The sequence below is a fragment of the Cygnus atratus genome, chromosome 25 (assembly GCF_013377495.2).
Source record: "Cygnus atratus isolate AKBS03 ecotype Queensland, Australia chromosome 25, CAtr_DNAZoo_HiC_assembly, whole genome shotgun sequence".
Taxonomy (NCBI): domain Eukaryota; kingdom Metazoa; phylum Chordata; class Aves; order Anseriformes; family Anatidae; genus Cygnus; species Cygnus atratus.
In genome coordinates this window covers 278,109-290,087 of record NC_066386.1, presented here as the reverse complement: position 1 = coordinate 290,087, position 11,979 = coordinate 278,109, and the positions used below count along the sequence as shown (strand labels likewise).

Here is an 11,979-nt window from a genome sequence, read left to right as displayed (position 1 = left end):
ATACTTCCTTTTCATCAGCAACAGGGAGATTTTTTTTTTTCTTTAAAAGATGGGGGGGAGGCCTGTGCTAAGTCTGTGATTCCTTCCAGGCTGTAAAATGGTAGCCAGTTATACTTCCCCATGCCTCACAAGAAGCTGGAGTTTAACAGACATAGACACACACACAAACACCCCATCTTGTTAAAAAAAAAAAAAGAAAAGTGTGCTACATGATGCAGGTAGAAAGCAGAGCTCATGAACAGAGAGAACAACATTTCATGTGAGTAATGGGAAGGAGAGGGAGGATGATATCGCTATGCCAGCAATAAAATCCAAGTCTTTTGCTGCAACATAGGCCTGGTGCCATCCCTGTGTTCAGGCAGCTAAAATGAAGGGAGTAGCATAGGATTGCTGCTGGCATTACACGTTGTGACCCATACAGGCATCTCCTCCTTGCTGCAATGTCCTGTAGCTAAACTGCATTTCAAATTCCCTTTGGTCTGGCTATCTTGGTCTGTTTTTTCCCTTGAAATAACATGTTGTATGCACCAGGTGATTAGAAATGGTGATACTTGAGAGAAAAACATTGTTCCTAGTGTCATCTGGACTGGATTTGGAAGGAAAGTTTGCTTTCGACTATATAAGAGAAAAATCCTTTGAGTGGAGATGTGGGCATTGGACTTTAATGCATATGATGCATAAGGGAGATGTGGATGGATGGGCAGTTAGATGGATACATGGATGGATGAATTTTGGAAACACAGTGTTTGTGAGTACGTGTGCATTGAATGTATGGTTACATTTTCAGATATATATTAAAAGGAGGAGGTATGTCACTTTTCCTGCCAAAATCACTAGTTTTCATATGAATTAGTCAAAATTATTTCTAGTTACCAGTACAGATCAGAAGGTTTAAGAATTACCAGGCCCACCACTTGGTCTAATCCCCAAACAATAACACACTTACCACAGTAAACCTTTTCTTCCAAGTGTTTCTAATGCCATGTAGACAAAATGTCTGTAGCCTGTCATGTCTGTGTGGCTAAATTCACATTTAAAGACCATTCACTGGAAAATCACTAGGATCTCATAAAATATCTTTATTATCAACTGAAAAAGAGGCATCCAGCTTGCACAGACGTTAAGGAGAGGCAGTTCAGAATAAACCCCAGACTGCTGAATAGGAAAGGTTTTCTGCATCCTGCTTCCCTTCTTTGAATTTCCAGCTTTTGCATTTAAGTTTACACGTTTTCAGGCAGACTCACTCAGGATTGTGCTGGCCACTCTCTAACTGGCCAGGAAAAAGCGAGAAGTTCAAATGATGATAGCAAAGATACAGGAGACACATGGAGCAGGACAGGGAAAACAGCCCGAGGAAGGAAAAGCAATCTACAAAGTGTGCGAAAGGGGGACATTCTGCTTTGTGTAAAAGAGACGGACATGTGTCCACCAAATGTTGTCTTACCGTAAAAATCCCCGCTAAAGAGGAAAAAAAAAAAAAGCCTGTGAATGCTCCAAATTCTAGTCTCCCTCCCCGCCCCCCCCCCCCCCCCCGCCTGTACCCCTGCTTTGAACTTTTTTTTTTTTTTTTAAAGTAACGAGGAGGGGGATAGATGTGAGTTGGTTCAGGTGTTGTCCCTCACCTCTTCTGCAGATGTGGTGTTTTGGGTTTCAAAAAGAAACCCCTCCAGGTTTTTGCTCTATTTTGCTCCCTCTGCATGGCTGCGGAGCTCTGGCCTTTGGCCGGAGCCGCGGGCAAGCGCAAGGGCCACCTGAGCGCCCCTACCTATGTAGCAGGGGGAACCAGAGCCCATCACAGCCCTTTGCCATTTTTACCTAAGCTCCGAGCGATGGCTGGCTCTGCTCTTCTGTCCTTCCCCGCTAACTAGTTTGTTTTTCCAGAGAAAAAGGCTGCTGCCTGCCTTTTCCAGAACGATGTCACTTTCAGAGAGAGAAGCAAGCCTGTGACATACAGGGAGGGTCCGTACGCAAAATGCAGCCTCTCTGATAATTTTTTTGTAGCACTTCGAGACAGACTGGAGACATAACAGCGGTCATTCAGTGTCTCCATATGGTAGAAACGAACTACGGAAATATGTGTTCATATTATTGGAAAAAAAAAAAAAAACCCGAAACCCAAGAAAAAAAAAGAAGAAAAAGAAAAGCTCGGGTGGAAGGGGGAATAAATCGGTCTCGACACAGGCCGAAAGCAAAAAGAAGTGCCCAAATTTCGTTGGCAAGCAGATTAAAAGAATTAAAATCAAAATGTGCTAACAACCTGAAGAGCACAGATATAATACAGCTAATTGAAATGCAAAAGCATAGACCAGATTTGTGTCTACTTGCGAGCCTTATAAAACACACCAAATGACCTCCAATAAACAAGCAAGATCCTCTTTTACTTGGCGAAGGACAAAAACAAACTTTGTCCGAAGTACACTTCCCCCGGCAATGATACGATGGAGTTCGCCTTGCAATTATAATGAATCTTTACATATTTTCTATTTCTCCCGGTTCCACAAAATTTACTGGCGGGCCTCGAAGCTGTGATGGAAATCTAATGCAATTTCAGCTCTCAGGAGGATAAGAATTAGGACCTTCTAAAAGTGAGAAATAAAACTAGGAAAGAGAGGCAGACCCTCTTTCCTCCCCACTCAGCGTTTTTCCATATAAACCCTTTAAAATAGTTTGAGCAGATAATATTTCAGAAGAACTTACTTTCAGGACTCCAGTCTATTGGCTCTCTGGACTGAAAACTGGACCCGCAAAACATGTTCCCTGCAATTGCAGCGTTTATCTCATCTGGAAAAGTGCTCACCCATAGCTGCCCCTTACAAGCCAAACCAAGCAGTTAAAGTGTCACTTAACATTCTAGAGAATGTGAAATATATTGTACATTGTCAACTCCCCAAAACCATAAAACTAACTTTATGGACCTCACGTGACTTTTGAGAGCCAGTGAGGGGTATCTGTCTGAGGTCTGGGCGATTTTTACGATCTAACTTCTAGATAAAACCCTATCCATTTGACATCTAAATGTCATACCCACTTTTGGTATAGTTTGCTATTGGTAAAAAAAAAAAAATATCAAGGGAAGGCGAGCAAATGGTTTGGGATCTGACAGTCCACTTCACATTCCTCTCAAAATCACTTAAGAAGTACCTAAACAGTGGGAGATTAAGTTTGGTAAGTTTTAAGATCCGACTTTACTTGCTACGAACAAAAAGCCTAAGCTATATTGTAGAGATGTCAGTGGCGTTTTGCCAAATAGAGCGACTTTAAACTGGAGTATCTCGCGCCTTGTTAGATTCCCTAGGTAGCAAAATTGCAACATTTGCCATCTTTGATGATGTTAAATTATATGCAGCGAAAATGACTCGTTGTAGTGTCAGTAGTTACAGAGTTGTAATCTGCTATTTACGTGTTGAACCAGAGACTAGGATGTAAAATCAGTAAGCACAATAAACCGAGGACGAGAGGTAGAGGAAAGATTACAGTTCAGCAAAGAAATATTCTCTCTCTATATATACATATTATATATATAATAAATATATCTATACAAACACACAGATACGTAATTCCATAGAACACAGGTTTATGTGTACGTATATACTGATGTAAATACCACTCGCTTTTAGAATGTTTGTGTGTGTGTATATCTATATCTATGTCTGACAAATCCTGAAATGCACGTAAATGTACTTGGGAAGATTTTATGCCATGTTACTGTAACCTGAAGTATTTTAAACTAGTTTGTCTGATATGGTGCTGTAGCGGGGGTGGGGTGGGGGTGTCTGTGTTGTTTTTAGGGAAGCAGCGTTTGAGAAATGTGACAAGCTGTGTTTTCCGCGGAAGGTTTCCCGTGCGATGCCATGGAGTTATGTGAGCGAACATTTCATGCTGCCGGGCTGCGAGCTCCCCGAGAGCTGCCCAGGAGAGGCGAGGGCTGCAGCTCTGCTGGGATCTCCAGGCAGGCTGAGCTCCATGCCAGGCATGTCCCTGCTTTAGCACGTACTGCGGACTCCTTGCGCAAGCCTCAGAGGTTGGGTATAAAGTGCAACTGGGAGCCTTCATGAGTAGGAGAAACGTTTATTTGACTTCAAGTAAAGCTACAAACAAATACAAAAAGCTTATTGGCAAAGTACTAACAGGCAGCTAGACATGACAGATGCCATTTTTACACATAACATTGCATTCACTCTGCCCACTACAAACTGTCTATTAGTCACATCAGAAATATTTCTAGTATTTACAAACATTTGAGCACTTTATCGTTGGTCCAATCTTATACATTTATTTTTTTTTTTTTAATAATGAAGTTTACCCACGTCTAAGAGTACATCTCAGAATTAGCCTGGGACTAGAAATCCTGGCCTGAAGTTTGAACTAAAACACAGACTGGACAATTTTATGACAAAAAGTTACAAGAGTTTTTTTTTTTCCTTCCCCCCTCTTTTTTTTCTTTTTTTTTTCTTTTTTTTCCTTTTTTTTTGTTTGTTTTATTTTTCTTTCTGCGACTGTAGTGCAGGAACCCCCGATTTTAGCTTAGGCAGAGAAGAACTCACCCAAAAAGCAGTAAACTCAGGAAGGGGAAAAAGCAACAAATAAACAATTGTATCTGTTATCAATTTATAAATAAGTTATAACATTTAAAGGGCTCACGTAAACATGCTAGCTTTCCAGAAAGCATCAAGAGAGCACGGACACATACATTTATAAGAACAACAAGAGCATGAGGAGCATCTGGAAATAAAATTTAATTAAAAATAATAATAATTAAAAAAACACGACATGAACTCAGTCCTGGGATAACGGTACCACACGCGTTGTTTTAGAATAGCAACAACATGCTGAAAAGAAGGTGCCTCACTGTACAGTACTCCAAAACTAAGATCTGCTGAGCTTTATTTATTTATTTACGTATTTATTTAATCTTTCCTCTTCTTTCCTCGACATTCTTCCTCTATAATTTATGGCTGAAAGGCGCTGCCCGCAGAGGCTAAGCTCATGCTTTTCAGTTTATTATCCTTCTTCCATTTCATCCTCCTGTTCTGGAACCAGATTTTGATCTGCCTCTCGGAGAGGCAGAGAGCGTGAGCGATCTCTATTCTCCTCCTGCGGGTGAGATATCTATTGAAGTGGAATTCCTTTTCCAACTCCAGGGTCTGGTAGCGAGTGTACGCTGTCCTTGCCCTCTTACCGTCTGGTCCAGTCATGTCTGAATAACACGGACAACAACGGGTTTTTGATTTCTGTTTCAAGTCTTTCTGATAGGATTTTTACTATTAAGGATATTTTTTAGTACCGAGGCAAAATATTCACCGTCTTCGGGCAATTAGGAACGCTGCTCTTTCCCAAAATAAGAGCCTCTCCCCCCCCTCCCCCCCAGGTCTCCCTCTCTTTCCCGCACACCCCCAGACACGTGTAAAAACCCCCACCTTTGGTCCCTCCAGAACTGACACCAGCAACTCAATATTCATAATTTAACTGAAGAACCGAGATTTTGAAATCGCCTTTTTTTCTCCCTGCTTGGGTGTTTTTGTGCCTGCTTGCTGGGTCATCTGGTTTAATACTGCTTTCTTTTCTCCGGGAGAAAAAAGATAAAGGGGGGGGGGGGGGGTGGTAGTGGTGATGGTCCTCTCTGTTCCCCGTGCTCTGTATTTCACCGCAATTTTGGTTTTGTCAAGAGCAGATTGTCAAGAATACACCCAGCAAAATCAGAGAAGGAAAGGACTGAGAGACCCATCTGTGCATATAATGCCATTTTAATGGTCAATTCTTTCCTTTCTTCTGCCCCCCAAGGAACACCCCCTTCCCTCAATTTTTGTTTTACCTTCTCCCACCACATACATATAGCTACTAGCTTGAAACAAGCGCACATTTCGCGGCAAGAATAACGAAACTAAAATAAAATCTCCCCCCTCCAGGCGCCAGAGGCAGCTTTAAAGCCGTGATCAGAACAAGAAATGCAAAAAGCAATAAATAGCTGTGTTTCTGATCAAAGAGTCTCCACCGATTAAAGGGAAGGAGAGAAAATAGGGAGTGGGGGCGGGAAAGGAAAGGGGGGGAAAAAGCGGGGTGTGAGAAAATAAACAACGACAACGACAACGACCGAAAAAGAAGTAGCTGTACCATGGCTAATGTGAAGTTTCCTCATCCAAGGGAATATCTGAGGTGCCTGCCCTTCTGTTGCTGCGGTGGAGGTTGCGATGGGCTCTGCCTGCGCTCGGGGGATGCTGCTGCTTATTGGAGTGCCCTCGTCGGCTCCCGAGGACGCGCTGGTCTCGTCTAGTTCTGTGAAATTTGTGTTGGTGCTGGCAGAAGTAGCTTGGTCGGAGGGGGACGGGGCGGGCTTGCCTCCATGGCTCTCGCTGTTGGAGCAGGGAAGGGAGTCGGGAGAAGATAAGGAGCAGCTAGACGCCTGTCTAAACCTGCTCTCCTGAGCTGGAGAAGGGAAACCGCGGGAGCTCTCCCCCACAGCCCCAAAGTGACTAGAAGAGGCTGAGCGGTTGATGCTAAGGTCCATCCCATTGTAGTTGTAGCCATAAGAGCTGGAATGCATGGTGCTTGAATCTCTGTAAGAACCGTTCATGGAACTGCTGGTCCCATAATTTAGTAACTGATAGTCGGGGCCATTTGGGTAGCGCCCTGAGAACGAGTTTACAAAGTAAGAGCTCATTTGGGTTATTTTGGAGGGCTTGATTTGTGGCTCGTGGTCGTTATAACCCTGTGCTTGACGATTTATGATGTATTAATGAATTATAGCAATGCACTGTACTTCGTTTTTGCTATGTATGCGGCCAAATATGGGGGGAGGGTGGGGGTGCGTTTGGGAATCACGTGCTTTTGTTGACCAGTCGTAAATTCTCACTGATGACCTCAAGAGGTAATTCATGCTCTATGGTTACAAATAATGACGATCGCGGAGTCGTTAGGCCCAAGTCGGTGCGCGGCGCCCCGAGTCCCCGGGCGCGCCGGCGCCGCGCTCGCCCCACCTTGGCGGAGCGCGCCACCTGCCGGCCGCGTGGGAGCGGCGCAGGCGGGGCCCCGGCCCGGCCCCGGCCCGGCCCCGGCCCCGGCCCCGGCCCTCGCTCGGGGTCCCCCGGCCCCGCTTTTTGCCTCTTCAAAAATCTGCGCAGCAGCAGGGGAGATCCTGCCGCGGCGAGCACGCCCGCGCTCTCCATGTGGCTCTTCTCGCCCCGCTCGTTCTCTTTATTAAACCATTATTTCTTCCTTTGTAACAGCACTGCGGAAGTTTTAGAGGCAGCGAGGGATGAGGTGTTAAATCGCTTTTAGGCCAGGCAGTCTTCTCCTTTGATATTTGAAGGGGGGCAATGCGAAACTGCTACGGGGGAGCGCGGCCGTGCGTGTTTATTTCCGAAGGCTTCGCCACTGCTCCGGGAGAAGTCGAGCTTCCTGGCACGCTGAGCGTGCTACAAGCGATGCAGTCGCACCGTAACTGGGGAGCGAAAAAAACGGGGAAAATGAGGAAAAAGGGCAGAGGAAGGAAGGTCCAGCCGGTGGAAATGGTTGACAACGTTGTTTTTAGGACAATCTTGTTCCCGAGCGTTTCACGTCCTCTTTAACCACAGCATTGTGTTACGGTGCTGTTCCTTTCCATTTGCTAACCTGCAAGGAATATTGGGGAGCAAAAGCACTCTGAAATTGGTAAAAACGTTGTGAAAGGTCTGTGCGTTGTTAAGCATTACTTTTTCTTCTCGTTTCCTCTCTCCATTTTTTTTCCAAGGCAGTTCAGGAATTTCATATGCTTGTCTGCAACTCATTGGAAATTATACGCCATATTGAAAGTGACATATAATTATAATAATTACGGGCAATGAAAAGCGTGGCAATAATAGTAAATGTCCTACAGCTGTGAAGCTTCTGCATGAATTGATTTTAAAAGTGACTGACATTAAACCAGCTTGTGGCATGGGGGAATGCGTTCATACATAGGTATTTTTGTGGGCAGTGGGGAAAGGGAATAGAAGTAAGGAGGTACTGTTTCATAGCTTTCCTGCCCCGTGAAGCTTCAAAAAATCGTATCCACATTAGGCTGGTCTGGTTGCTTGCTTCCAGTCCTAAATCCCCAGCAGAAAAAGCACTTCCTTTTGTTTAATTACAAAACCCAATAAGAGTTTGCTATTTGCATGTACAAGGTTCCCTTTTGGCACAGAGCATTACCCACCCCATCCTGAGCAAAGTTAGAATATCAGAATCCACTAGTAGACTTAGTTTAGATTTTTTTTCTTTCCTTTTCCTCTTATTTTTTTTTCCCATAAGTGAATGCTATATTCCTGTAGCTGAGAAGGAAAAAAATCCCTTGAAATCTGGATTATTTTGCAATACACTTCACTTTGATTCGGGGATGTGAAGTAAGGGACCAGATGTTTGAAAGATGCTAGGCAAATGTTAGGTATCTTTGGTAGATAAATGAGAGCATATTTTTGCCTGTTTCCTTGATTTATTATGTATATGGAGAGCATTTCGTCATAACTCTTTGTACTATAACAATAAAAAAGAGCTATACTAAAGCAGAATGTCAACGAGGAAATAATATTGGTGAAAGGTCTTCCATTTAAGATTAGACAAAAAGAGGGAAAACCAGATTTATCTCTCCAGTGTAACTTCCGTATGCTTGGAGTTGCTTGTCCTTGCAGATTAGAAGACAGTGTCATAAAGAGAGTAGCAGTGCTTTCTTTATAACTCCGTGCTCCTTAAGAATGACAAGTTCCCCTGAAAAAGGGAAGGATAATAATAATAATGACAGTGTGGTGTACATGAGATCGAAGACTTTGTTTTTATTAGAGAATTCCATGGTCATACCTAAGACAAACTTCAAACACAACACGTACAAAAATTAATAAAATATAACTTTTTTTTTTTTTTGCTGTTGTTGCTTTTGCATCCCTTTAGGTAGTATTCGTTCTTTCAGTAGATTTTCTTCTTAAAAAAAAAAAAAAAAAAAGAGAGAGAGAGAAACTAATTACAAGACCCCAGGGCTTGATTAATTTACCAAAGAAAAAAAAAAAAAAGGAAAAAAAACCCTATGTCAACCGTGCATAAAACATTTTTACAAAATTAAGACAATAAACACCCCAAAAGACATATATTGCAGCACTTCCATTAAATACAAGAGTTAGCATATTACTAACAGTGACACCAAGGGTAGAAACACGGGTAGGAGTCCTTTTTTTTTTTTTTTTCTGCCTTTCTTTTCTCCTCTCTGCTTATCTCCTCACTTTTTTTTTTTTTTTTTATGATTTTACTTGGTTGGGGGGGAGTCTAGGAAGAAAAAAACGCAACTAGAAGCCTGATTTTTTTTTTTTCTGGACACGACAGTTTACTGGGAACACGAGTCCATGGCATTGGTGGCCCAAACTTTCTAGCTGTTGCCGTTGCTGCAGAGGGCTTGTCCCACCAATGTGCACGTTTTCCCTTTCCTCGCAGCCAGCCCACACCACCCTCATCCTCTTGGCTCTCACACGCACGCACTCATTCCCTCTCTCTTTTTTTAAATAATACTTTCACTCCGCCGTTTTCTCCTCCTCCTCCTCCGCGCTCAGCTGCGAGGAGTTGAGCAGTTTGTTCTCTTTTTTCCACTTCATCCGGCGGTTCTGGAACCAGATCTTGATCTGCCGCTCCGTCAGGCAGAGGGAGTGGGCGATCTCGATCCGCCGGCGCCGGGTCAGGTAGCGGTTGAAGTGAAATTCCTTCTCCAGCTCCAGCGTCTGGTAGCGGGTGTAGGTCTGGCGGCCTCTCCGGCCGCTGGGCCCGAAGGAGGAACCTGCGACACCCGCAAAAAAAATAAAAATAAAAAAAGAGAGAGAAGGGGGGCGGGGGTGGGGGGGGAAGCCCCGGGGTTTAGCGGGGCGGCGGAGGTCCCGGGCAACCCGGGGGGACGGTGCCGCCTGCGCCGTGCCTGTGTGCGGAGGAGAGGGGGCCTGCTCCCTGCCCTCCCCAGGCTTCGGCCAACAAAAGCCCCCCCGGGAGCCTCCGCGGCCGGGCCGCCTGGGTGCGCGCCCGCGGAGAGCCCGCGCGGGCTGCGGGCGGCCGGGCAGAGCAGGGGGCTGATGCGGACCGGGCCAGCCTGCAACGGGCTGGGGAGACAGGGCGAGATCTATCTTACTCCGCGATGAAAAATCGCAAGGTGTTCTCCCACCCCCACCCCCCTCCGCTGTTTTCCACCCTACCGGCAACTGTAATAGATCTGAGCATTTAAGCAATAATGAAGTGAATCGATCTGCCCAAAGTCGACATTAAAGAGGATACAACGCTTTATGTCCCTGCGCTAATGGACATCAATTCGGAACTTAAAAGGCAACAAATGCATCTAAACATGGGGATAAGGGTGGTGAGACTCAATTTTTTTTTCTTCTCTTTTTTTTTTTTTTCTCCCTCTCTCTCTCTCTCTCATTTTTCCCCCTTATCCTGATTGAGGAAACAGCACTTAAAAAAGTCATATATCATCAGGAGAAAAAAATTCTCCCCAGGCAGACTTTTCATTACGTGTAAGTTTCATTAAAAATGTAGCTCTCTCCTTTCAAATATTTAAACACTTTTATATTATTTAACTCCAGGTCGGCTATCTAGAGAGAGAGGAAGCTGCTTGAGGGTGTGGGTACATGCATGTGTAAAGTCATCCAGATCTGATTTAGAAAAGATATCTCCCTGTGCGTTTAGGGGAGACAGAGACAAATCATTGTGACTGCGTGACACGCAAACTGGAATGTGGAAAAAAAGAAGGGGGAAAGCAGAAATACTGTACCGGGGATTAAATAGGGAGCAAACTTTTTTGCTGTTTTTCTAGTGGGGAAGCGGGGGGAACTGGTCGAAAGGAGAAAATACTTCAGCGGCGTGAAGTTTTGGTGCGTGTCAGAAGCAACTTGGAGCCTCTCATTTTGCCTAACTTCCCCGCTGGAAGTTTGGGCTCTAAAGTGAACCTTATTCCTGCTTCCCTCGCTCTCTCGCTCCCTCACTCTGGCGGTAACAAATAAAAACGGGGGGAGGAGATTGATGTATTTATTTCTGTAAAAGAGTAAACTCACTATTGCAAGAGTTCATCCGCTGCATCCAGGGGTAAACCGGGGCGGAACACTTTTGCTCCTCGCTCTCTCCGAACACAGTTTTGCTCTGCGCGCAGTCCGACTTGCGCGGCTCGGGGGCGAAGGGCACCTCGTCCAGGTTGGAAGGGGCGCACGCAGGGTCCTTCTCCCTGAAAAAACCGCCGGCCCCATAGTCACAGGCGGAGCTGCGGCTGTAGGCTCCGTTGCTTTGCTGGTAGTAGGGAGAGGAGGCATAGCCCTTCTCCTGGACTCCCGTGGCTCCATAGGTGGTGGGGTAGTGCCTCAAAGGATCCGCATAGCCCGAGGGATATAACGGGATCTGTCCCAGGAAGGGCTCCTGCCCCGCCGCCAGACTCACCGGGAAGGTCGAGTTGACAAAATAAGAACTCATTGGAAGGAGCCTGCCGTCCTTTCCCGGCTTTATGATTTGTTGTGTTTTATAGTCCAAGTGGTTTAGCTATTAGTAGTATATCGGAGATTGGGTTTTAGCTGAAGGGAGATGGCGTGGTGCCAGCGAGGGACACAAGGAAATACAACCATCTGATCATGGGCTGACCAATAGCAGGCGCCTGAGGTTGCAAAATAGCACCCATGAGGAGCTGAGATTGCACCAGGGACCCCAAGAACAAACCATCCACCCCCTTTTCCCTCCCTTTTAAACAACAGAAATGCACCCCCTTAACCAAATATATGATATCTGCGGAAAGAAACGTTCCCGGCGCACTCAGAGCTTCATAAATAAATGCTTCCCCCCCCCCCCCCCCCGACTTCAGCATGGGGGAGTGTGAATGTGAAAGCCTCTGTGTATGGATGGCGGTGCATCCACACACATAATGTATACAAATACCTGGTGTAAGTGGGAAAAAAAAAGTTATTTATTTACATTCGGAAAACTTTAACCCTTAGTGTCTGCAATTCGTCCTAAAATATCTGG

At 45.1% G+C, this 11,979-nt stretch overlaps 2 protein-coding genes across 2 annotated transcripts; both read right to left on the bottom strand.

Moving 5' to 3' along the window:
* Positions 1 to 4,949: 4,949 nt before the first annotated feature.
* On the bottom strand, positions 4,950 to 6,658 carry HOXB5 (homeobox B5). The gene is made up of 2 exons (XM_035571468.1): positions 6,112 to 6,658; positions 4,950 to 5,197 (listed from the first exon to the last, which is right to left on the bottom strand). The coding sequence occupies exons 1-2, from the start codon at positions 6,656 to 6,658 to the stop codon at positions 4,950 to 4,952; spliced, it is 795 nt and encodes a 264-aa protein (XP_035427361.1).
* A 2,843-nt stretch (positions 6,659 to 9,501) lies between these two features.
* Positions 9,502 to 11,436, bottom strand: HOXB6 (homeobox B6). Its single transcript, XM_035571466.1, has 2 exons — positions 11,028 to 11,436; positions 9,502 to 9,766 (listed from the first exon to the last, which is right to left on the bottom strand). The coding sequence occupies exons 1-2, from the start codon at positions 11,434 to 11,436 to the stop codon at positions 9,507 to 9,509; spliced, it is 669 nt and encodes a 222-aa protein (XP_035427359.1). The 3' UTR covers positions 9,502 to 9,506.
* Between the last annotated feature and the right edge of the window lie 543 nt (positions 11,437 to 11,979).

Coding starts and splice junctions, on each gene's coding strand:
- HOXB6 (XM_035571466.1), bottom strand. CDS start 11,436: ATGAGTTCTTATTTTGTCAACTCGACCTTCCCGGTGAGTCTGGCGGCG. Junction 9,767..11,027: donor GCGGATGAACTCTTGCAATA/GTGAGTTTACTC, acceptor CGGGTGTCGCAG/GTTCCTCCTTCGGGCCCAGC.
- HOXB5 (XM_035571468.1), bottom strand. CDS start 6,658: ATGAGCTCTTACTTTGTAAACTCGTTCTCAGGGCGCTACCCAAATGGC. Junction 5,198..6,111: donor GAAACTTCACATTAGCCATG/GTACAGCTACTT, acceptor CGTGTTATTCAG/ACATGACTGGACCAGACGGT.